Source organism: Tympanuchus pallidicinctus, unplaced genomic scaffold (assembly GCF_026119805.1).
Source record: "Tympanuchus pallidicinctus isolate F22 unplaced genomic scaffold, pur_lepc_1.0 scaffold8, whole genome shotgun sequence".
Classification (NCBI taxonomy): domain Eukaryota; kingdom Metazoa; phylum Chordata; class Aves; order Galliformes; family Phasianidae; genus Tympanuchus; species Tympanuchus pallidicinctus.
In genome coordinates this window covers 19,801,974-19,828,956 of record NW_026294802.1, presented here as the reverse complement: position 1 = coordinate 19,828,956, position 26,983 = coordinate 19,801,974, and the positions used below count along the sequence as shown (strand labels likewise).

The 26,983-nt window shown below is 41.1% G+C and overlaps 1 protein-coding gene across 1 annotated transcript; it reads left to right on the top strand.

Annotated features, from left to right (window-relative positions):
• The first annotated feature begins 1,057 nt into the window (after positions 1-1,057).
• PLEKHG7 (pleckstrin homology and RhoGEF domain containing G7) lies at positions 1,058-25,293 on the top strand. The gene is given in 14 exon segments (XM_052667997.1): positions 1,058-1,214; positions 3,022-3,062; positions 4,386-4,489; positions 5,348-5,468; positions 7,202-7,304; positions 10,212-10,306; positions 11,544-11,657; positions 12,929-13,103; positions 14,658-14,772; positions 15,552-15,643; positions 19,008-19,087; positions 19,998-20,157; positions 22,278-22,375; positions 25,186-25,293. Coding segments are annotated over 14 exon segments (1,563 nt in total).
• Positions 25,294-26,983: the final 1,690 nt, after the last annotated feature.

Here is a 26,983-nt window from a genome sequence, read left to right as displayed (position 1 = left end):
CCAAGCTGAAATAAAGCTGCCTGAATTTCCTATAACAGAATTGACAACTTTTAAAATTATACTCTTATACTGCAGCATCTAGCTTGCATAATAATCTAGCTGTCTGAGAGATTACTTAGTGGAATCATAAGTGGTTTTGTAACCATCTAAATACAAAGATCACCAAAAGTTAAGGCTCTTTCCTTGGGTGCTTAGTGACTGACCCTCTGAAATCCAAAGCAGTTAGTTTGCATCACTCAGTGGTAGACAGTAGAACAGTAGCTGCAGACATCAGCCACTTTGCAACTGTATGATAATACCATTAATTAGGTATTGACATGAGTTAATAAATCCAAGAAGGTTTTAGATATGCACCAATAATTTCTGTGTTTGAATGTGAGCAGCCTCTGGCACAAACATACTGCTGGATACAGAATGCCTCTGTCTTTCTTCTTGATGGATCTACATCCTAGACAATGAACTCTGTTGGTAACAACAATAGTTGGAAAGAGGCATTGGTTTCAGATCAGCAGGCTGACTAAGCCACATTATATTCAAAATAAAAAGTATTTGAATTAGCAGGAAAAAAAAAAAAAAAACTTCTTAAAAATTTAGAAAGACTATGACACAAACTAGCAAAATGGTTAAATATATTGCAAAAAATAAACTTTTTCATTGCTATACTGTCTTCTCTTGATATTACCTGAGTTACATGTAGTCCAAAAGTCAACACGTGTCATCTAGGGCCACAGTGTTTAAATGTTTCTGTGGACTCAAATGCCAAAATTGTTCTGAAATCTTGCCCTGTTTTTTGTTTAATCTTAGAAGAATCCAGAAATTTCCAGTATTTAGATTCCCAGGTACCTCTCTCCTCAGGTAAGCCACAGCTGTAAAAACCTCATTCTTAGCAACACAGAGCAGTTGAAAAGACAACAGGATATTTGCTGCTTTGGAAGTTTCTTCTCATTTCTCCTTTAACACCTTATGCCATAGCCACTGTGATTCAGTTTTTAGCTTGCTTCCTCTGATATCAGTAAGGAGCACTTCAGGAATTCCTTCCACAATCACATGAGGAGACATGACATGCATTGCTGTTGGGTCTCACAGATCAGCTGAGCGCAGGCGTAGCTCCGTGGTGGTGAGCTTGCCAGGACCTGAGGTGTACCCTGGAGACCTGCTGGTGTCAGACAATGCCTTGGACTACCTGCCCCACACAGCCCTGCTGCTAAACGCAGGTCAGACGTAGGGTGAGCTTAGCTCATCCACACCCCCTTGTATTTATGGCAAGTGTGTGTGTGCATGGGGTGGGAAGGAGGGACAGAGGAAAGATCACTGTAATAAAGACTACGGTGCTCATTATAAAATTCCCCTCAGTTTAGGGTTTCTCCTTCATTTTATGGTTGAATGCAAAATGTAAGAAGTAATTGAGGCAGGCTAGGCAGTTGTCTCCATACACCCCAGCAGCAACCAGGGCCCAGGCCAGGATTTCCATCTATAATCAATTGAGTTACAACTGCCTACCTGGACAGGTTCAGGCAGAGGAAGGAGAATATGCTTATGCTACCCTTTCTATCCGTGCTTTAATTACAAAGATAGCAGACCCAACTCACAGCCACAGGTTATTCATGAGATCTTCCAACACTGAAATGTAGACCTGCAAGAAATTTCCTGAAATACCTGTTGTGTAATAAATGAGGGCTGCTCTGAAAAATAATGCCTTCTATTTTATTATGCTGGCCCGTGACATCAGAGGCAGATTATGGTGGTTTTGCATTAGAGGTTGAGTCTTCCTACCAATATTCCACTACATGTTGTTGCGATGTGACGGATGGCAGCAAAGGAACAGTCTGACAAAATGGCGTCTGACATGGAAGAGCATGGGAAGCAAAGGTGTGTCATGGAATTGGAAAAAAAAATGGCACCCCTTGACACTTGCTGAACATTTATGGAAACCAGACAGTAGATGTCACACTGAGGAATGAGTGGCACATTTTAGCAGTGGGTCACCTCCACTGATGAAGATTTCTACAAGAACAGCATGTAGGCTCTTGTTTGTTGTTGGTGAAAATGCACAGCTAATGGTGTTTATTATGTTGAAAAATAGTATTTTGTAGCTGGGAATTGGTTCTATCAAGTAGTATTATTGTGCTATTTGTTTCTGCTGTAGTTTCCGTGAAATAAATAAAGGGCATTACTTTCAGAGCAACTTATGTAGTGTAGGGTACAGTGTGGTTGCCAGAAACTGGAAGATGATGGTGACTGGAGACAAAATTTTCCACATAAAATGTAATAAGTAACATCACAAACAGCACTTTCACAAAAGAAAATAAGCCTATGCTCAAGGTCTTCAAAATCTATAGGGAAATGGTTTCAACTGCAATTCCCAGTCAAACACAAGCCTGAAGGCATCATGAATTCAGAAAAGCTTTCCATATTTCTTGTTGAATATACTTAGGCATCTCTAATCTCCCACCAGTGCATTCTTAGATTTGGATTTCCAGCTTTCCCAGGTCCTCAGTGAGGAGGTCTTCCAGCTGTTATCATATGGGCGTGAGTTTTTGCTGAGATATTCTTAAATCTGAAGAGACTAATTTGTACAATGATATTTTTACTATTAAAGCAATATCATTAGATTCATAGAAAGTATCATAAGTACCTGCATAAACCCAAAATATCTCTGAAGAGCGGATATACGCTAATTCTTCCTTCAAAACAATAGGTATCTTTAAAAATTGACCTGAGATATGACGCATTTTCCCATGTTAAGAATTGGCAATCACACACAGATCACCTGCAGAAAGTGGGAGTGTTCAGCATCATCCAAGATCCCATCACAGATAGACATATCTTAACAGCCATAATGGGTTTAAAGTCTAGTGCACAACATGGTAAAATATAAGTATTACATTTAAGCCAAGTAAAATGTGGTATAGTGAGACTCACCGCAAGAGAGTGGGAGGGGGGAGGGGAGAATAAATAAATAACAATTTTAATTTTAGCAACTTTTCTCTTTGCTTACAACACATTTGTTTTACTCATTAGACTCCAAAAAGCCAAGGTGGCCTTTTGCCAAAAGAGGAGTTGTGAGTATTCCACCACTTTCTTTCCCTTGCACTGACTTTGCTTTCTCACACAACTATCAGTGAAAAAGAGTTCATTTATGTCACTGCCCATGAAGAAAGGCAGCCAGCAGGTGAGCTGAACATGAAAGTCTCAGCTCCCCCTGGACCGAGCACCCTCTTGGTCATTCATCTGCAGTGAAGACAGGGTGATTCCAACAGCTAGGACTCTGCATGCGGTAAGACAACCAGCAAGCACCCTTACCTTCCAACGCAGCAGGGTGGTAGGAGGAGAGGCTCCCACTACAAAGCACCAGGGGAACAGAGAAGGGCAGGCAACAAAGGTGCATTTCTCACAGGAGATGTTGTTTGATGACTTTATCTGCAGGCACCCAAGGCAGCTCCCAGTGATAAGGGAGCACAAGCTGTCTTTGTCAGGCTGTGCTGCAAGTTGTGCCAGCTGGGACTACGGCTCTGCATCTCACCCACCCAAGCACCCCTAGGAGGCTGCTTTCAGAGCAAGAGTGAGCCTTGGTAATTCAGTCACAGCTTTGCTTCAAGAACACCTTCATGTATTTTCCACGTGCCAATCCATACCACTAAATTTGTGTTCATAAATATTGCTTAAACTTTTTTACATGGCACTGCTGGACTGAAAAGTAAAGCAAAACCAAAAGCAAATGTTTTGATTTCATTATCCCTCAAAAAAAAAAAAAAAAAAAAAAAAAACACCACAACTCTAGCTCCTTAAGCTCTATAAAAACTCCTTTTCCAGACGTTACTATGCAGCTGACCAAAGGAGTTTTTCAAATCAGTGTTCAAAATTAACAAAATAAATAACAATAATAATAAAATTCACCCAGTATTTATGCAACTGAGATGGAAGAAGGAAGATTTCAAATTTGAGTTTTGCTGTTTCACACTTCTGTCTGTGCTGAAGGAAATGAAATGTTGTTTGTTCTGCACTGTGGTGGTAGCCCATTGTCTGTTGCCATACCAATTTGCCCCACCAAAGACCATTTTGTTCCATAAACAAGACCATACACACCCACACCTCTAAGGCATCTACGCACACCACTCATGGCTACAAATAAACCTACCATCTCTATCTTGTCTCTATGTAGGAGAGCACAGAGATATAAGAAAATCACATGGTTAAGGGCACATACCTTACAGATCATGGCAAGGTTACTGAGCTGAGTAAGCTTCTTATTAGTACTCTAAACATCGTATGAATTAGGCTTTTGGTGTTGTTTTATTGTTTGGGGTTTTTTTGGTTGTTGTTGTTTCATTGGTTGTTTTTTTTGTTTTGTTTTGTTTTGTTTTGTTTTGTTTGTCATTAAACAGGGTAAAGACAATCAGAAGCAAGCATCTGATCTGGAACACTTTCTTTCAACCATTAAGGCAGTAGATTGTGGCATATATGATTTTCGCTGTTTCAAGTTATCAGAGTATTCAGTATACAGAACCAAGAAAGCTATCTATTAAACTCTTCAGGATGAAAATAAGACAAAAGTTTTATGCCTAAGTCAACATTTTTCAGCATATTAATCTGGATACAAATCCCATCTGCAAAATTGAAGCATAAACAGAGGTATAAATGAATAGTTTGAAAAAGAGAAGGGGAGCAATGTGGGAGTCAGACAAGGCAGGCAATGACCTTCACAACCACTCAGATTTTGCCATGCTGCTGATTTGGGAAGGCACCTTCCTATGAGAGCAGCAGACAACCTGTTCACAAGCCAACAATCCACTCACCACCTCACCATTTTGCTTTTCAAAGCAAACTATTATACTCAGGTCTCCACAGACTTCTTTGTCGAGGACTTCTGTAGGCACCTAACTTATATGTGAGCCTCTGACCTAGGAGCAGGTGAGTCGACTGATGGTAGCTGCTCCAGGACCAAGCTAAATGGTACCTATTGACTTTATCATTTGAAAACTTAGAGATCATCATAAATCCCTTTGATGCTTTCCAGCACCATAACAAATTAAATTCATTAACATTTGCAGGCTGCCCACTGTTTTTTTAATACAATATCCTACAAAGATAAGGTATCATTCTGTGCCACCTTTAAATTCTGCATGTTCGTGTTATGAATATTTTGCAGGAGAATTTCAGGGAGTTCTTTAATCTTTCTAAAGGACGCTTTAAACTTTCAGCATAAGAATGACTTACACTGGCAGCAGAATTATTTACATGAGCAAATAGATCATGGATTCTTCTCATTTGTTCTGAAACAGTTGATGCAAGTTGATTATTCCTTCTTACTATTCAACAGAGTTAATCTTGGCATGAATTTATAAAGGCTCAACAAACTGAGCAAAAACATGAACAGCCAACTGCAAGTGAAAAAAGAAGAAGCAGTGTGGGAACTTTTCACAAGTGAATGCACTTACTTTCTGGATCATTTACTGGTTCTCAAGATGGTAAGTTCAGATTTCAACTCTCAAGAACGATTAAACATTATTTACCCTGCTGGTAGCACAGGAGATGTGAAGCCATCTTTAACTTCACATTTGCTGTCTCCAGGTCTCTTGCTTTTTTTCCCCACTTATCTTCCCTGCTTTTCCAGTTTCTCTTTGGTTGTTGGTTTTTTCTTAATCTTCTTGATGGAATCTCTGTCTCTGGACATCGCTTTAAGTGTTCCACAAATACATTATGATTATGGATTCTTGCATTAATTCTGAATGATATTTCACTACTCCTCTCACTAACTCTGAACTGAAATCACCCTCCAACTGACACTACTGGGTATTTCTCTATCACACGTTTATAGAATACTCTTGGTTTAACTTCATACATATCTGTGATTAGATTTTTCTCAGTAGAGCATGAAAACAGCAGATCTGTAGTTCTGATCTTATCAGAAAACAAGTAAACCAACAACACTCCTCCGCAAAACTCCAGATTAGCTCGATCTTAGTGAATTTTAAAAGCTTTTCAGTATGGACAAGAAAAGAACAGCTATTACTAAGAATAGTAATAGTGTGTAGTATTTATGTTAATCACACATCATAACTTAGTACAACTATTTTAAAGGATGGATGCTTCCCTATAACTCTTCCTATCTTTTTTCTCTTATTCTGCACAGACTATCTCAATTTTATTATTAGTTTAAGGAAAAACAGATGAGGTTAGTGAAACATTTTCCATGTTGCTGAATAAGTAGTCTAGGCAACACAAGAAGAATTGCAAAGTAAAGGGAATAAAGAGAAGAGTGGGCTGAATTCCTTCTCCTACTCACAATAGAAATAGGCAGAAAAGGGATCAACAGCTCCAGCAAGATGGAAGTGTCTTTCCTTCTCAACTCAGTTTAAAGAGGTCAAAAGAGTTCTAGAAATAAAATGAATAAATAAAGCAGGTGAATGTTAGAAACGCTATTTCACTGATTTTAATGAATCTCCGCATGGAACTTCAGGATCACAGTAAATCCCTTTTAAGCTCTCAGGCCTACTGCTCCTGGCAACTAAGGCTGCCCAAACACTCACCAGCAATTTAATCTCAGCACCTGAGTGACAAGGGGTTTTTTTCATTAATGCAGTAAAAATTCCACTTAGTAATCTACATTTCTTAAGCCTTTTTCAGCTCTAGGTCAGATTCGGCACAGGTCCAAGATCCCTGTAAGAGCTTAGATAATGTACCATCTTAAACAGCCAATAAATACAAAGGCAGTTTTCACTCAATACAGGTTAATAGAACAACCTAAAGAGATGTAAAAACTGCACAAGCATTTTATTTAAGCTATTCCAACAACTTTTCTCTTCTTCGTACTGGCTCCCAACAGCTTATGCAGTACGGGTTAGGAGGGTAAGTGTTCTGAAAAGGCACAGAGATCTGTAACTCTTCAATTCTGATGCTGAGGTTTTTTTTCCATACATATCTCGAGTTGGATCAGTGGCTCCATTCAGAGAGAGAACATAGCAAGAACATTGCTACTTCTGCAGTAGTTGCAGAGAGCCCAGAGCCATCATTTGTACCCCGTCGATTGCACAAAGCCCTGTATTTTGCAGTCAGATAGTTCAGGAAATTTTCTCGTAACATCATCTTCTGATCATGAGATCATTTCAGAATTATGGTGCACATTCTTTTTATGAAAATTGCCTTATATATATAAATAAACACAATCATTGAGTAACATGACTTTGTTTTATTTTTAAAGATATTTATGAGGACTCTAAAATACCTCCAGAGTAATGAATTTCTCTTGGACATGGACTTATGGAGACTTTTTGCAAACTTGGAGGAATTAAATAAGGTAAAAAGTAAAAAATTAAAAAAGTGCAACCTGTACTGAGATCAGAAACCAGCCAGCCCAATAAAAGGAGATGAGGAGCCAACACTAAGGTTTCTATTCAGATTCTACACATTCAATTGAAGATGAGTTCAAATAACTAGTCCTTCTGACATTTCTATTGAGTATTTCAGTTTGAGTGACTGGTTTCACTTCTGCAAAGTCTCCAGCAAAAGATAGCTCATTCAACAGTTGTTTCTGAAGCAAACAGGAGTTTTAGTTTCTCAGAAACAAAGTCCTTTTAAAAAGATTTGTGAAAGTGGACACCAACTACACAATCCTTACTGCATAATTAAGAACAGCAATATAACTTCAATTACAAGCTTCCCTTCTCAAATAAATGGACTTTGATATCTATTAAGCCTCTTTGATAGAGCAAGGAAAAACAAAATGACAACCACCCCACTGCAGCCTGGGTTTCCCCTGTATGGATGGAGGACTATTCCCAGCACGAAGCCAATGCTCTGCATCCATGTGCTACTCATCCCTAATCTTCCAGGAAGACTGTGAAGATGAGGCTTGGCTGCAGTGTGCTCTGGCAATTTGCTGGGAGGTCATTTCCTGAAAGTTAAAGCAGACCATAAATCCAGAATACTTTTCACATAGCTTTAGAAGTCACACAGAAGTTTTCCTTGACTTTAGAGTTACTTTAAGGGACTACAAATACCCTTAATAGCAAAGTGAATTTTGGAAGGGGCTCTTTAGCTTCGTAAGTTGAATGGCTATGGTCAATCATTCTCACAAGAACTCACGACCATATCACACATCCTAAATAAATGTCCTACTTTAAGTTCTGTCTCTTGTTATGCCCTTGCCTTAACCATTAACATCTCACTTTTTTTTTTTTTTTTTGCAAAACAAGAAGAGCAGAAAAGCTTTTCAGAGCAGAGACAATTAACCAGTGCTCAAACACATGAACTCATCTTTGCTCAGTAGTTGACCAAGAGAACATGCTTGGAAATACAAGAAAAGAGATCTTATTTGATGAATTTCACCTCATGCTTGTTGTGAGCTAAGATCATAAAAATCATCTAGCTACTAGAACTCAGATGATATGTCATTTCTGATCCCTCTCATTCTTAAAGAAGGAAATGATGTCTATTGTTGCATGTGATTTAGGAAACAAATAATACTTTGTGTTTGGTTGGAGCTTCATTGTGACTTGAGAGAATGATCTTTAATAAACTTTCCATTTTTTTCACATTTTGTTTTCATTATTAACAAGAAATTATCATTTACTGTGCATACTTGCTTAAATGAGAGTGGGCAAACGTAGGAAAAAGTATCTACTCCCAGCGCTTAATACGGCTTTTTTCATGCACTTTACTGCATGCATTTTTTCTTGACAGTAGGCTGAATCTATGAAAGAATGCATGCTGTAAAAGGTGAAAGTGAGCCCTCAATAAAATGAAAGACACATTGTCCCATAAGCAATCATGCTCCCAAACAAGGCAATGCATGCAGTCACAACAGCACTTCATAGCAGTATCACAGAGGGTGGTGATGTTTTCTTCTGATCACAGGGAAATATTAGGTAATACAATGACATAAGAAAGTTTTTCAGAAAGATGCCTGGAGAAAATGACAAGGTTGATGAAGACCTGACAAAGCCTTCAAACACATGTGATGGCCCTTATCTGGCCAGGACTGCTGTATGTTCTAACCATGGGCAACACAGAGTTTGAGCCGCTGACAGTGCACTGAACCCATACAATTCTTTCCTTATGACTGAACAAAACTTTGGCCTGAGGCTTAGCCTGGTTGTGAATTTGGGAACAAACACTGAGAGGCACATAGAGGTTAGGAACAGGCTTTCACCCACATCTGATTGACAGTGTAGGCACCCTTGGAAAACTTGCAGGGCATATGGGGTTTTCAAATGCAGTTTCTACATTTTAAAGCTTTTTACAGAATTTTCCCTCATCTCCTAGAGTACTAAACAAACTTAGACTATGAAATATGATTTCTTCTTCAAATGAATGTGAAGGCTTCAATTGTCACAGCCATCACACACAATGTTTTCCAGTAGATATCATTCATCCATTGTGATTCTCCATGTTGATTCATGTCCAGTACAGCTGTTACCATAAAGTAATTTTAAACAGAGTAATCATAATCCTCTGCCAGAGCTTTTGTCATGTGGTATTATCATGAGCACTGTGTTCAGTTTTGGGCACCTCAGTACAGCAGGGACATTGAGGTGTTGGAGCAGGTCCAAAGAAGAGCAACAAGGCTGGTGAAGGGCTTGGAGAATATGGCCTACGAGGACAGACTGAAGGAACTGAGGCTGTTTAGTCTGGGGAAAAGGAGTCTGAGGGGAGACCTTATTGCTCTCTTCCAATATCTCAAAGGTGCTTACAGTGAGAGCGGGGTTGGTCTCATCTCACTGGTGACAGGTGACAGGACAAGGGGAAATGGCCTCAAGTTACACGAGGAGAGGTTTAGATTCAATATCAGGAAAAGCTTATTTACAGAAAGGGTTGTTAAGCACTGGAATGGGCTCCCAGGGAGGTGGATGAGTCACCAACCCTGAACATGTTAAAAAACTGTTTGGATGTGGTGCTCAGGGACATGATTTAGCAGAGGGTTTTTGGTTAGTGAGGTATGGTTAGGTCATGGTTGGACTTGATGATCGTTAAGGTCTTTTCCAACCTTAGTGATTCTATGATTCTATGATGTAACTGGCTATTTGTATAGATTTATTTTATCTTCTGACTAATTAAAACACTTGATGTAATTTTCTGAAGATAATCCTGGCAACATCATGGAGATAAGTGTTAGGCCTGAAGACTGTGAAGAGGTCAGGAATGGGAAATAAAGTTATTTTTAACTGAGGAAGTTCAGTCATGCTAATTCTCTTTTTCTCCCCCTTACTTAGATAAGCCTCAGCTCTGTGGAAAATTTTTGGAAACTGTGAAGGAATATGTCAGTGAATCAGGATCACCTATGAACTTCATCTCCGCACTCAGAAAGGTAACATAATTAGAAATATTCTTGTTTAACTTCACTAGGTCCTTGCAACAGGTCATTTATCAGAGTATGCAGTGCCTTAAAGCAGTCAAGTCAGTCAAGGATATGCCAGCTGTCACAGGTAGTTTGGCCTTAGCGTCAAGTACTTCCCACCAGTAGGACATTTTTATTCATTGACATGTTTGAGGTGGTAATGGAAAGTTGCTCTGTACATGGAACACAGCATGGAAAAATATTCCCTTCCTTGGGAACCACAGCCCAGACCTTGAGAGGACTTTGTCACCAACAGAACCAAGCTTCTCTGTCTGCAGGGGAGGTTTCCCTAAATCCAGACACTGGCCCAGACTCCAGCTGTACCCTACCTCCTTCCAGTCCGTCATCTAGATCCTTCCTTTACTCCACATACCAGACCCATAAATGTATTTAAGTGAGTATATAAGAGCTCAGTGAAATACATATGTACTTTGGCCTGTGTCTGCTAAGTGAGAAGCAGGAACAGACCCAGCTATCTTGCTGCTGCCAAGACATCCAGGTCATCAACATGATACTCAAGAGAGTGAGAACAATGTTCAGGGGTTCTCCCACAAGCATTTTATTTCCTGTACAACTTCCTTATGGCCAAACAGCAGGTAATATTAATGCAGACAGGAAATCATCAAGTTTACCATGTGATAGCCAAACCTGAATTTTCTGTAGCAGTAGAGACCATAGAAAGCTTCTAGGAAAGATCCTATCTCAGAGTGCTTAGGGTTTTAAAAAGGCAAAGAGAGTCTTACCCTAATTTCCTCCGACTTCAAGTGTTTCAATCCCAGAAATAATGAGCTTTATCACTGATGTCATTCAGTATTTCTAAGAGCTAACATACTTGGAAATAAAGTGGCATATTATGCGAGGCCACATAAATCTCTTGCTCAGGCAGTGTTTTTGATCTTCAGCTTCCATATCAGTTTCACGTTGTTTATTTTTAATTTGAACAAAGTCTAAAACTGCTTCTCTGCAGAGCCGCTAGAACTGGGCTCCCATTCAGTGTTTGAACCCCTCCCCACCTTTCTTTTTTAAGTGTTATACCAATTTGAGTACTGCTAACTCACCCTTCACTCTTTTAAACTCTCCCTCTTCCACTCTCACCCTAAGTACAAGGTAATCTCAGGTAAAAGCCACATTACAAAACTAAAATCAGAATTCCTCCTTTTGTCATCACATTTTCCTTTCTTGACAAGCTTTCAAGCCTATTTTGCAGTTTTTCCAGGGTGACCTCTGCCAGACACACCAGATTTATTGCCTCAATCATACCACCACTGTCTTCTACTTGGAAAAGCTGAGACAGAGGGAAGATTTTGGCATCTACCTGAAGGTATAGTAATGGTTTTGTTCTTATTATCTCCAGCCTTCCTGTCTTTTGACAGAATTTTATCATCAGACCAGAAAAGTTCACTGGAAGCAGAACTGTGTAGACAGCATTTTACGTAAATACCTGAACTGCAGTGAATAATCATGGATATGAAGTCATCGTTCAGAGTATAACTTTCCCTTAGTCATATTTGCAATTTAGAACAGGCAAGAGTAGGAAAAAGCCAAAAGGAAAAAAAAAAAAAAAAAAAAGAGGCTGCATTTTTATAGGCAGATAATATGTACTGTCAGCCTTAAGCATTCATGTGTTCCACACATAATTCCTTGACACACTGACCTACATTTTAACCAAGTAAGCCCATAACTCAGTGAGGGGCTGAAGGACCTCAGGAGCACTGTAAGTGTTCAGTGGCATCACACAAGCAGAGAGTCATAGTGATGGGCTGGGAGGGTCAGGGCTGAGGATGATTTATGGAAATTGGCAACACTGTCATCGCACTCGTTACCCACGGATGGCCTCGCCTTCTTCACATCAACAGTGACCACAGAATCACAGAATGGCCAGGGTTGGAAGGGGTCTCAAGGATAGTAAATCTCCAACCCCCCTGCCACATGCAGGGCCATCAACTTCCCCATTCCATACTAGACCAGGCTGCTCAGGCCCCATCCAATCTGGCCTTGAACACCTCCAGGACAAGGCATCCACAGCCTCTCTGGGCAGCCTGTTCCAGCACCTCACCACTTTCACAGTAAAGAACTTCCCCCTGACATCCAACTTAAATCTTCCCTTCCTCGATATACACCGACCTCACAGCCAGAGAAGAATATCATGACTTGTTTCTCCATAAGGAATACATAATGCAAGGCAAAAAAAGAGGAGACAGAAAGCCAGGAGCACATCAGTGCATTCACAGGGCTTGAGAGCCTACAGTGAAGGAGAAGGGTGGGTTTTGGCCAGGCTGTGGCAAGAAGGCTGGTCTGCTTTGCTTACACAAGAGAATCCATTAATCCATACTCCCTCACAGAGGAAGCAGCATCCTGGATGTAAGAGCAAGCAACCACTGCAGAGACAGAATTTATGAAGAGTAAAAACAACAGAACAGGTTCTGTCTCTGCCTGAAAGCAGCAATGCATGCATGGTAGCTACAGCCTTTACATCAGCCTTACCCTCAGTAAGAAATTTGTCTTTAGTTAGCCCATCTCATTACAGCTGATGCATACAACCTCACTGCCAGAGAGCAGAGGCCTAAGAGAGGTGTCCTTTGTCTCCAGCAGTGGTGTGAGCAGGAGGAGCAGTGCAGGAGGCTGCACCTGACGGAGCTGCTGGTGGTTCCTCTGCACCGCCTGACCCGCTATCTCCTCCTCCTGAACAACATCTGGAAGAGGAGCACTGACAAAACAGAGAAAGATTCTATCTGGTCACTTGAAGAGAAAGTGGAAAAGTCCATACGTAAGTAGCTATGGTTAAGTCAAAAGTATACAACTAACAATTACTAAGTTACATGATGTTTTTGTGCTCGAGGCTGGTCTCCCCACAGAATGGGAGAATGTGCATGCCTTTCAACAGTCTTGAGTCCTTTTGTAGGAAATGATTGGTGCCACCCATGGGCCCTCTGAGCAAGGTCACAGGACTCCCACAGCAGTGACTCACTTGTGTTGGCTCAGAGTCATCCGCAGCGACATGGAAACAATTAAGAGCAGATCACAAATTGGAACAAATAAAGAAAAATCCCAAACAAAGAAGTCTTTGAGCTGGATTTATGTATGAAGAGGATTTGTTGGGGCTAATCCTTAATAGGATAAAATACCACTCACAAGGGGAATATTGTGCCAATGACCTTTCGCTAAATGACAGGGTCCTACCATGAAAAGCAGCAGATGAGCCATCAGAGCTACAACTTTTCCCTAGTTGTTATAGAAAAAGAAGGGATTGATCCAGGAAGCTTTTTGTTTGTTTATTTTCCTCTGGATTCTGCTCTAAGAAATTTGTCAATTCAGTAGGTACACAGCCAGGGTGCAGTATGTGTCTCCAGTTGGGGACTCTCAGCATGACCTCCACTGCTGATCTTTGGGCTCATCCCTGTTTTTGATAAGGTTGTAGAAGAAAACAGACAAGCTTTTTCCACTCTTTGCTTCAGAAAGATAAGGTGGTCTTTTGTCACTAAATGGTAGACTTCTGCTGGGAGAAAGGAGATGTGGATATGGGCCCACAACATTATGGGATTTCTAGGGAACAACAACAAAGGTCTTCCAGTGTTTAGGATTTGGTTACATTACGCTTAAGGTTACCTCTAAGGTAAGGAAACCAAAGACAGGAGCTGTCGGCCTCTTTACTCACAGACCTGACAGATGTTTGCCATAATTTGTTGACAAGTAAGCCAGTGACATAAAGAATAGCATCAGTTCCAGAATTTCTTCACTGGTATATATATGTGCATTATCTGAAACAACTCTTTGCAACATCATTCAACATGAAAACTTTGAAGTTAAACTGCAAGTCCATTCAAGTTTTTCCTGCAATGGCCCTCAATCAACAAAGACTGAAATCTCCATTTTTCACGTATTGAGACACTCATTCCAGTTATATTCTTCAGCCACGTCTGGCACTACTTCTCCTTAAAATGTTCTCATTATTTTCAACGGCCTTTTGATCAAACTGTACATAATGAAAATTATTTTCCTCTCACCACTTCAGACAGTGTTCAGAAAGGCAGAATTTTTTCAAGAACTTTTTAAGGCAATCGTTTAAATGAGTTTTATACAATTCCCTCACTTGCTAAGTCAGATTAATGGATAGCACTTTTGCATTCAGCAGTGAATTTAGGCCTCTTTGAATGCATAGTTTGGTACTTTGCTGACCTAAAAAGAGTTAAGTCATTGTCTCCAGTTAGGCCAGGACTCCCATCCTTTGGCTTCTACCAGAGATAATCAGTATTCATCACCTTCAAAAAGGCAGCCTATTTTTTGCCAGCCTTGGCAGTAACTGATGCTTTACATATTTCAGAGGATCTGGAAGGTAAAGTCAAGTGTTTGGACAACTTTCAGAAATTCAGGCAGCTCCATGAGGTCATAATTTGGCCTGAAGTCTGGGATCATTACAAGAGATTCTTTGTCCCAGAGGTAAGCAGAACTTTTAAGGGCGTTTTTCCTTCGGGAAGGCTTAGTTTCCAATCTATAATGCAGTCTAAAGCCAACCGATTGTCTGTATTTTGGTTGCTGTGGTGGGCTTTGCCCTCACAGGAGCAGCCACAGCCTGAACACACTAATGCTGTTGGTGAACAATCAGACTGTGCACAGTCCCCAGGATGGCAGCATGAATTGCTTTCCGCTAACATCCCAGACAGTATGACAGGATGAGCCAGGAGGACTCTCCACTGTTTGCTTTTGGGGGGCAGAGTGAAATGTGATAGATATAACCATTAATACATTTATTTTAAGCAGCAGAGTAAATAGGAAATATTTGCTTCTTCTACTCTTTATGGTAAGCCAATTTCCTATTTCTTATTCAAATATCATTTAAAGTTACCCAGCATCCATGAGAACACGTCCACCTTTCTTTTGTGGTTGCTCCCTATCCAGACAAACAGACTTTAAACAGCTTTATGGTAATATCATCAGGCGAGTCTCACCTCAAGGATTTGTCTATTCATGCACAGAGCTGAAAAAAAACATTACATTTACTCTGGAAAAGAAAAACCCAGCTTAACATTTTAGAAGATTAAACAGATTTAAGCAATAGCACTGCTGAAGAAACTCAGTCATGCTCAATTATTAGCGCTGTGGTGTACTTAGCCTGATAAATCAGTAAACATTGTCTCCATTTAACTGCTGGATTCATCCCAGTTTGGAATTGGATATGTGAGACTCCCCATTCTCTCACTGTCTTTCTCTTTTTGGTGTGTTTGAAACAAAGCTTGAGAGAGAACAACAGTGAAAACATTCTGTCTTCAGCAAGCAGACTTCTTCACGACAGGAGGCTGACACTGGCAGGTAACATCCCTATGTCCTGGTATTAGGAATCAGCTTAGCGAAATTACACTTTGTTATGGCAGTCCAGAATGAATTCTAAGATAGTATGGGCAGCTGCAGGAAAGAAGCAGCAAACATCTTGTCAGAGAAAGCCTGAGAAATAGCCAGAATGCCAAAGGGATGAGTAATGCCCATGAATGCTTATCAGCACATCTGGACATTCAATCTGCCAGGTGCTCAGGAAATCAGATTGACTCGCATGTGCCTGTCACTCAGAGGGAGAGTTACACTGTCAGGTTCAAGGATGTGGCAAAAGGACATTGGGAAGTTTAGACCGCCCTACGTAAAGTGCCCCACATGCCTGGGAACTGATATCAGGAAGCCTCACCTCTGGAACTTGAATTCCATGATGTTGCACATTATACTTAAAATGAAAAATCCAGAGATTTTCCTTTTCCATTTTGTAATTCATCTCTGCTAAGACTGCTGTTTTGATGCAAAGCTTGGAACAAGAAGGTAATATGTAAACAATAGCAAGCTGAGTGGATTCCTTTCCATCAGCAACACACTCACCAACATGCCTGCCACTAACATCACACGGAGCACAGCAGTCCCACTTCAGTGTGCTCACAGCCACCTACCACCTTGGAATAGCTGGGAGATCTCCAGACTCAGAGGCACCATTTTGTAGCAGGGCCGAGGCTGCTTATTGGGTAGCAGCTGCCTGCAAATGAGAGGAGCATTTCCTCTGTGCCTGAACAGCAAGAAGAGCCTGGGTAGTTGGATCACTTGGAGAAGAGCAGCATCTGAAAAGTGGAAGCAGCACGCAAGGGTGGCTGCAGCAGAAGTTGGCCCAGCCACTGCCTTAAAACTCCTTCTCCACCTCGACAAAAGCAGAGGTACAGACAGGGAGGTCCCAATACTTCCTGCCTCTTACTACTAGTTTCATAAAAGGAACAGTGAAGGGACAGAGCCCATTTTTCAGTGTTTTTGGTTTTCTTCCCACATGAGGAGGATTGCAGTGGCAGAGGAGAAGGTGCAGCACCAGGCATAGGGGAATCAGAGGGAAAGACTGCTGCTGGTGTGTATGGGGTGGTAGGGCAGAGGAGGAAGAAAGACACTTCTGATAGCATTCTTCCCACACTCATTGCCCTCTTGACAAGGCACCAGCATAAATGCAGTGAGGTAAGGGTGGACATCAGGCAGCAACATTTCTTTTTGCAATATGTAATCAGAAAATGGAGAGGCATGAGCATAACTCTTACCCACCAAGAAAGCCAGCTGGCTGCAAGCTGCAGTACTGAAGTGTCTGGTATCTGTCCATCTGTCTGGATGAAATATCTTTCAAGACACAACGGAAATGTAATGCTGCACAAAGAAAGAAGCACATCCTAATGTCACACCCCTGATTCAAACATATCTATTGTTAAAGTGAACTGTGCTTCTTTGAATGAAACTGTAACCACTGGCAACACAGTTTTATGTTTTCTGGCAATCTTAGAATCCAGAAGGAAATGCTAGAAAGTTTCTATTTCAAGAAACGCAGGTTCTTCATCAGAATGTTCAAGGAGCAAATACTCCTTCTGCTGTCAGCTGCTATTTAAAAATAGCACAATCAAAAATGGATGGTTAGGGGGACTGGGAGTCAAGAGAAAGTACAGTCAAAGATCAAGATCAGGCTGTCGTGTTACTAAGTGAAAGTCAGGGAAAGTCCATGAAGACAAGTTTTTAAATTGGAGAATGAAATGCCCAGGAAGAACATAAGAATTCAAGTGGCCAACAGATACGAAATTCACCATGGAAAATCTTTGAAAATGCTACCAATTGTTCCCCTTCTAAATAAATATGTATATATATATATATATACATATATATATATATATATATATATATTATTTCAAGAAAATGAAGACAAGTTACCATCCTCCTCATTTTGTTTAGGTTTGTTTTTTGGTCAAGTTTATTTGAAATTCTGCTGATCTTAACCGCAAGGTAAAGAGATCTATTAATAAAACCTAACTTCAGATATGCAAAAGATGTGATAAATTCATGAGATATCAGAAGAGGTTGAGAGAACAGTGGTAGGGTATGCAACAAATATATATTTTTTTCCTGTATAATGCTCACAAAAGCCATACACTGTATGAGCAAAGCTGTAGAAAACATCCTACCAAGTTTTTGACTTCATAGAAACTTACACAAGAGTATTTTTAAATACACATCAACAGCCCAGCTTACAGTCTTCTGAATCTCCATCGGCACATAAGATGATCCTCACGGCATTTCCTTTTCAGTAGTTACTGAAGATGCTTTGTACAATCTTAATGAAATAGGCTTTCAAGACAAAGCATTTCAGAACAAAGCAACCAAGAAAGTATTTTATCATCCTGCAAATTGCCTGGAACCAGTAGCTCTGAGCATCCCTATTTGCAGTGAAGAGTAGCTGGGCTTTTCATGCCCCCAGAGGCTCTACCAGTTTACAGACTAGACAAAGGACTGATAAAGGATAAAGCCTGCAGCACACATAGAGAATGATTTTGGAGGTTGAGTAGGATAGCAAGTTGAGGCAAAACAGGGAAATGAAAGACAAGCAGGCATAAAGGAATAAGGAGGAGCTGTAAACAAGGAAAAGATCAAAGGGCAAAACTGCAAATTCATTCATGTAGAGAGCTTTCTGGAGACTCTAAATGCCAGATTTCCCAGAGGAAGTTGCTTAAAAAATTGCTCTTCCTTCCATTAAAATATTCCCTATTATTTCTAAGCAATAACAGTGGAATTTTCACCAAGGCATGGAGATACAACTTCAAGACTTAGAAGTGTTCTCACAGACACCTGTTGTTGTATGTCTGGCATCCTCATGACCTTCCAAACAAGGAAGAAAAGAGAAGCCAACTCTCTTCTGTGTAGCTTTTGAAATGACTTTGTGAAACCATCAACTAACATTTCAACAAGGTGATAGCTTGTGCAGAAGGCTGCAGACAGGTATTCAGAGGTAGCAGAAAAGAGTGGCATTTCACTGCTTCCTTATCTCTGACATTTTCAGAAGGTTACTTATTTACTATGCAGGATTTGCTAATTTGTAGCATGCCAGCTGTTGCATTTAGAGGCACTGCAGGTGATCCACATCATTTCTATGGGCAGGCAGTTGTTTTTGCGTAACATGGTAGCCACTACAAATATTAATAGCCAAAAAAGAAAAAGTATAACACATTTAAGATTGAGAGTGCAGACTAGGAGACTAGTAGTTGTGTACTGTATTGGAAACTGTATTATTTCCTTGTTAAGTGTTCTATGAGATGCGGTGATTCCTAGATGTGCCTCAATGTAGAAACAGCAATTCCTTAAAATAATCACGCCATCACATTGACTTTTCTTAATTCCTCAGAAAGCACAAGACTTCTTGATGTCTACCTCTTTCTATTTGATGATTTCCTATCAATCACCAAAATTAAACATAACGAAAAGGTAATAACAGATTGAGAGGTATGTGATTGCATCTGTTGCTATGTTTTCTTATCTGGATAAATGAATGAACCCTGTTTCTAGATTCAGTATGTTACAGGGGAGCCACAGGCAGAACTTGCATTACTAGACCAAACATTTTCCTGATGCCGTTCTTACACACTGGATTCCTTGAGCTCAGAAGTTTCAAGAATATAAGTTTATAATGATCCTCTCATGATTCAGTCCAACCCAGAAATACAAGTATGTAAAAAAGTACCTAGCTAGTTAAGTTTACAAAGCTAAGCAGACCTATACTAAATATCAATAAGCTTAGGTTGAATTTAGAGATATTAAAATAATAGAAAAAATAATAGAAGCAGTTGCTCTGCTTTTATAGGACATACAGAAGATGTTGCTCTAGAATCATTCATTGCACAACACCATCCTACAGCAGCAGAGAGATGAAAGGAACAGAAATTCAAGGGGCTTGGTGCCTGCTGGCAAATCTCACTGAGGGTTTGCCTATATACGTATTGGTGTGTATTCTGAGTGAGGTTGTTACCCATCTGGAGACCCAACAATTCTGTCTTCTGCACATTCATGAGGGGAGACAGGGAAATGTATCTCCGAGAAATTGAGAAAATCTGATATTGAAAGGATAGGTGAAAGAGGATCTTTGAACATCTTTGTTTTCTGCCTGAGGACCTTTATTGTGTTTCTGTTGTGCCATTTCAATACAAGATGTGACCTTGACAAGAGAGTTCCAGGTACTGATGAGTTTTTCAGAGAAATAGTTTCTGATGTTGCTCTGGCAAATAAATCTCTGAACACCTTTGATGAGACACAGCACATAATTTAGGGCTGTTTATTGCCTGTACTTCACGAGCAGATGGCAGACAGCATACTAATCAACTTCATTTTCTATTCTCAGAAATACGGGGGCTCAGACACAGGCTTAACCCTTGTCTGTCCTTCCCTTGCTCCAGAGCTGCAGTCAGTTGTAAGAGAAGGTGGCTTTTGCCAAGTCTTGGACCAACCCATCACACTGGACAGACTAATACTGAAAAATGTTGATGCCATCCATGTAACAGGTACACCTCTGGGTGCATCTGAATGCTTTCAAAAAAGTTTTCTCCATGCATGATCTATGCAGTGGTTTAAGGATAATTTGCACACAAACCACCTTGAGTTGCATGGAGTACAAAAGCCGCAGCAGTAGTTGCCTTCACACTTACCATGACCTTCAGACACCCACATAGACAGCCCATATTCCCCTGCCTGAAATAGGGACTTTCACATGCACATGGGTGACTCTCAAGTATGTTCCATTCACCCCACAGGTGGCATAAAGACTCCAATGAGTTCTGTTGTGAGTCAACTGTTCTCTTACCACAAATGGAAATCATTCTTCCTAAGCCAATGCTTCCCTTCTCCTAGATCTCCAAATGCACCACCATGGGAAACTACTTCCAGTAATGTATGGCGTGCCTTTGGGTGCGGAGGGGAGGAGGACCAGCCTTCACAGAGAGTGACTTGTAAAAGTGGATGTTAACTAAGGCAGTTTCCAAAATCCAAGGTTGAGTGGGGGAGCAGGCACAAAAACAGTCAGGCCTTCTCTTTAATCTGAACTACCTCCACAAGCTTACACAGCTCAGTCTAATGCTACCAAATCCCAGGAGATTCATATATAGAAGAGAAATAAGAAATACAAACCTCCAGGCTTCGGGGCCTGACAGCCATCCTAATCCCAAGGACTAGGAGGAAAAGCTCAGGAAGCTAGAGCAGTCTGTGGAAAATCAATAAATGTGGAAAATAAACCTAGAGCATGTAAAATTTATGATAACCTTGAAACACATTCACCCAGAGTAATTAGCATTCAGCATCAATGTTAAAATGCTGATAGGAAATAGAGGTAGGCAATAAAAGGCAAATGACTAAATATGAGGTAAGCAGATGAGCACAGAGGAGAATAACCTTTGTTTAACCGTGCTCCAGACGCTGTCTGCCTGCCTGACAAACTTCACAACCAACACAGCATAAATCAAGCCAACAGGGAGGCAGCTCTGGGCTGCTGGGGAGAACAGGGCAGCAGCCCCCCACTTTGCACATCAACAGTGGGCATAAAAGCCACAGTGCTAATGGGAATAATATTTTTGTTTTTTTCCCTAGTCAGTATTCGCTGTGTTCAAACCAGAGTCCCTGTGACACAATCACAGGCAGTAGATGAAGTCAACTGCTGAAGATCAGTCCAGGATCCAGCCTCTGTCTACAGCCCTTCCCCATGCTCTGCACCAAATTGCTGGACTTCTTCACCACATATTCCTACCAGTATCCTTACAAAATTAGAGGGAGTAGTCTCCATTCCTTACTCACATTTTGCGATGTCTTGGAAACCTCAACCTAATACAGCATCCACTGGAGTGTTATACAATAAAAACAGGGATTAAAATGACTATAGGGAGCCTGCAGCTCAAATTTTCACCATTTTGCATAAAGCAATAAGCAGAACTGCCAGCATCAATGGAAAAATATTCCTTTGCAAGGAAAAAAATAAAAGAAAAAAGAAAGGATTATATATTCTCAGAAATGTGTGACCTCGGGGAATGCTGCCAGTTTATTTGCATCTCAGGGAGTGAGGTCATGTTAGAAGTGAAAAGTCAGTTAGCTTATTCTCAGGAAGCTACTTGAGCAGGGCAGTGTGGGATTGAGCCCCTGTGCCAATTAAAAATCAAAGCTCACATTTTTTATCTACATACATTAGCTTGCTGAAGGTTGATTGTATTTTGGCAAGAAACATACCTCAGTACAGGGATTAGAAATATATATGCATGTTGCAATATTGTAGAGATGCAGTTTTGGCAGCAGGCAGGATAACACTAGCCCAAAGCCTGCCACATTGCATTGAAGAGACAAGAGGCACAACACTGCACTCATGCTCTCAATGAATGCCAGGACCTTGCTCAAGAGATGCAACTTCAGATGTCTTATAGCAGGAATCCACCTCTGAAACCAGTAATATACATTCTGACTTGGAAGTCATTCTCCTTTTGTTTGACGTTTATTCTTCTCTAACATCAATTACAATTTAGTCCACTTGAATGGAAGCTTCTTTTAATGACCTTCAGCCTGACTTAAAAGTAACTTAGCTGCACAGTGATTAAGTAATTGAAACTGAGTACAAGTATCATTTCTTCACTTTTTCCCTCCCCAGTTTTCAGCCTGTGAAATGCTTTCCTAATACAGCATGAAAATAGGTATCGGCAGTGCATGGCAGTCTTCCTGCTACAAGCACAAACAGAGTCTGCCAAGGTAAGTAGCTCATCTTTTCTCCTCTGTAATTACACAACTACACTTTCCCTAGAGGAGAATCACAGCTGTGACATTTGACCAAAACAAACAAACAAACCAAAAAATGGTGTGGTGGATCACATTTTATTTGCTACAGAATTTTTACTGAACACATATCAGTTTTCTTGATTTGGTTGTTTATTTTTGGTTGTTGGTTTTGTTCTGCTTTTGTTTTGTTTTTTATCAGGGTTAATAGCAGGTCTCAGCTGTCAAAAAAACATAATTTCTGATTGCTAAAACAATTGCCATTCCATGCATAACAGGAAGGAAGATGGATAGACCCTCCAGAGAAACCAAAGATAAAACAACCCCCCATTCCTATCTGCAGTACCCAAATCAGATACCTCATCTACGCATAGTACACTCCTGCAATTTCAGACTCAGCAGATAGCGTGATTCATTCTAGTGTTACATAAATTTACCCCTCATCTTCACACATCACATTTCTACTAGCAGTGCTGTTTATAACATTTGAAATTCTGGTAGGAACCTTGCAAACCTGTGGTTTGGTTCTCTTTCATTTAGTTGTTTTTTGCCCCATCATTTAAAATTCATTCTCTAATACCTACACTGAAAACATAACTACCAGTGATAGCGATTCTCCACATAAATCGCAGTAGAGAGTCATTTCCAGGGAAAAGCAATAAGTGAACTCTTTCCATCTCCAAGCCACTGGTTCATACTTGGAATAGCTATGTCCTCAAGAAGTAGTTACCTGTTACTGAAAAGTAAAGGTGATATTTTCAAGCTGCCTTCATGCCAGGTTGCAACCACCTTATCAGTGTCTTCCAGTTTTATTTTACTACCAAGAAAACCCAGCACCAAAAGGTTCCTTCCACATGAATGCAGTAATACTATAGCATTTTGCAGAATTTAGTCTCTCTGATCCCCAGGAAAGCTATACCCTATCCAATGCTGTTTTGAATAAACTACTGTATTTCAGCTCCTAAACCTAATCTCACCACACCTTACTTGTTTTAAAACAAACTTAGCTAGTCGAGATGTCCTCAAGGCTTTGGCCATTACAATCTGCAAGGAGGAAGGACAACGATCTTGCTAAGACCAACTTGTGAGGGCCATCAGACCAAGAGTTTGAGGTAGATAAGCCATGTCACAAGGGAGACCACACTGAATGATGCCCAAAGGGCAACACTCCCATTGATTCACCCCAAGCAGAGGGCAGCTGCACTGCAGGCTACCTTGTGGATCCCTGTTGCTGATATAGGCCTGCCCCAGCCACCAGCTCCCCTCACCAGGTCCAGACCTTCCAGCCCAACATGCACCCCTCACTGCAGCATGACTCTGCATCCACTGCATGGGGAGCACATGCTCCAGGTTTTTGCCAAGTATGTATCAGAGATGTGGTGAACACCTTCCCCCACCTGCCTATCAGACCCACAGTACTTGGCAGATGTAAGAAAACACAGAACTGAAGCACTGCTCACTCAGCCCATCTGTGCAGCAGCCCTGCCTTCTGCTCTCTTCTTCCTTGTCCCTACTCCCTGAGCCACAAAAAGCTGATAGTAGAAATCTGCTAAGAGACCACCCCTGGCAGACCAGAACATACTGTACACCACCTCCTCCCTACCAGCAGTACCAGCAGGACAGAGCAACCACCCCCAGCCATTTATCCTTCAATGATGTATGTATCTCATTCAGGATAGACACACACATATAGAAACAAACTGAAGGGTCACTAACCAAAGTTATGAATCCCAGCATAGCATGATGTATAGCAGGCTGCCTTTCCTCATATTTCTACTCCTGCATCTAAGTTCAGTACTCGATGCACATTAAAACAGGAAGAGCAGCCACTGACTAAGCAAAACAAAACCCCTGCAGTGGGAAATGCACAGCCAGACCTCCAGCTTGTAATGCTGCCAAACAATTCGCTATGTTTGATCACAACAGTTCTGACAGCTCAGCTTCTGTGACCCAGATCACGTGAACTACTACAGCGAGGAGTTCAGTATTTTAAAGCCCTCTGCAGCCATCATCTACTGCCTTCAAACCTGGATGATGGAGGATCACAGAGTCACAGAACGGCCTGAGTTGAAGAGGACCATAATGATCAAGTAGTTTCAACCCCCCTACCATGAGCAGGATCACCAACCAGCAGACCAGGCTGCCCAGAGCCACATCCAGCCTGGCCTTGAATGCCTCCAGGGATGGGGCATCCACAGCCTCCTTGGGCAACCTGTTCCAGTGTGTCACCACCCTCTGTGTGAAAAACTTCATCCTAATATCTAACCTAAACCTCCCCTGTCTCAGTTTAAAACCGTTCCCCCTTGTGCTATCACTGTCCACCCTCATAAACAGGATATAGAGCTGAATGCTGTCAGCATGGTGCAGGAAAATGAAATTCGCATGAGACAGACCTCAGACGGGTCAACCATTTGTGGTGTTGATAGCACTGGAGCTGTCTTAACCACCGTAATACAGAGTGCAAGCTGCAGGGACAGCATTAAACGAATAAATACTAAACAAAAAGAGGTGAAATAGCCAGCAGCAAATGAAGAAGCAGAGCATAAAAATCCCATCTTCATACCAAAAAGGAAACCCTCAATGGACATCTCAGGCCCAGCACACAGTGATGTGCTGTGGCCTTAGTAACTGGGTCTGGGCTCTGGGTAACTTGTGCTCACTTGGGGAATTAAAAGCCTGAGTCTGAAGAGCAGCAAATGTAACTGAAGGCTCATGGGTGCTCATTTCTCTGAATTACTAGAATTTCTCAGACTGCCTAGGCTTACAGATTATTTTTCTTGTAACAGAAAACATGGATGTCACAGATAGAAAGAGCAATCTCCAATTACATGAAGTGATATGAAACCAAGAAAAGCACACTCCTCTGCTCGATAGCTGAATTTGCTGAAATTTAATAATGCCAGTACAGCTCTGATAGATGCAACAGAAGGCTACTGTGGTAACAGCACCGTTATTTCTTCCACAGAGCATTAACTTCCTGAAACTAACAGGCTTCTGACTCAACTAAATCGAAGTGATGAGCTTTGATCACAGGATGTAGGAATAAATTGGAGGGGGAGAATGAGCCACACAACAGATACATCACTCTCAGATGCCTCTTTGCTTCAGCTTGGGGAAGGCTCTTCCCAACAAGGTAAGTGTTAATATGGCCTGTTCTTTCCTAGAAAGCAGGGCAAGGAAAACACCCATGTTGGTGAGGAGAACTTGTGCACCAGAAGTCTAAAGCTCATACAAACTATTCACAAATTTCAGATTTCAAACTGTAGCTAACTCTCTAGCCACAGCTCCAGTACTTATTCCCTTTCTTCTGTAACACTGCACATTGACACCGTGGGACCAGATCAGTAAAAGCATGTACTGCCTTAATTCTCCATTAGTTTTTGCAAGGAGGCTGTTTAATGCCGTTTCTCTGAAAAGGTCATTCTTACATGTAACATCCAGGCATACTGCATAAACCACAGAATGCACAAAAAGAGAGAACAAAAATGCAGTGATGTTCTATGTATAATGGGAACCTTTTTTTACCTGACACTTTTTCACAATGTTATTATTAGCAGATTTGTCATTATGTATTATTTACTCTCAGCAAAACTGAACTCCAAAGGCTTTTCAACTTCCCTTTAAAAATGTGAACTTCTCATTAAACCATTCAATACATCACTGCAGTTCTGTGATCCATGAAGTACACACTTGCTAATCACGTTTTTTTTTTTTTTTTAAGAGATCCATGAATAGAATCACAGAACAGTTTGCATCTGCTTGCCACAACACTTTCACAGGTTACAACTGAGGGTGAAGGGTGCTCTCACTAGGCTACTTTTGGCTAAGTGCCTGAAATTAGCCAGTTAAGAGAGGAAGGCAGACTCCCTAGAGCCACTCTACATGGTCTGCCACATCTCCCACTTGCCGTGCCCAAGCGGATAATCTCCCTGAACAGGGAAGTCAACTCTTAAAGAATACTTCTAGTACCAAAAATGATTTCAGGGGAACCAACGAGGGAAACTACACAGATGAGAACTAGACTGAAAAATTTAGGAGTGCCCTTCCAACTGTTTGCATTACTCATGGTTAAATCAGCATACCTCCTTATCCCTGTTCTGACATCAAGTGAAAGTCATGAGCTCAGCCACTGCCCCTCATCCAGCTCCACCCATGTGGTGGCCTGTTTTACCCACCTGAGCTTGTTCACATCTATACATACAGATTCCAGACCAGAGGTTGTATACAGACTTACCTGATTCACCATTTTTCAGATGCAGTACACGTTCCTGCTCCTCCCCATTATGCTCATGATAGAAGTCTCTGTCACAGCTTAACGAAAAAAGAGCAGCTATGCAGGCTTCACACCAAATGGTAAACGTGGAGAACAGGAGAGCAAAACTAAGCAAACACAGCAGATCTACTCCAGGATGTAAGCTGCAAACACTTAGCCACAGCTTGGCTTCAACAGCTGTGCTCAATCCGCACTGATCCCATTCTCAGCTGCACCTGGTCACACCCTCACATCCCTGCTGCCTCCCCAGAACCTCACAGTATCTTGCAGCCGTTTCCAAAGAAAGATTTTTAAGCCCAGAAAAGCCATGC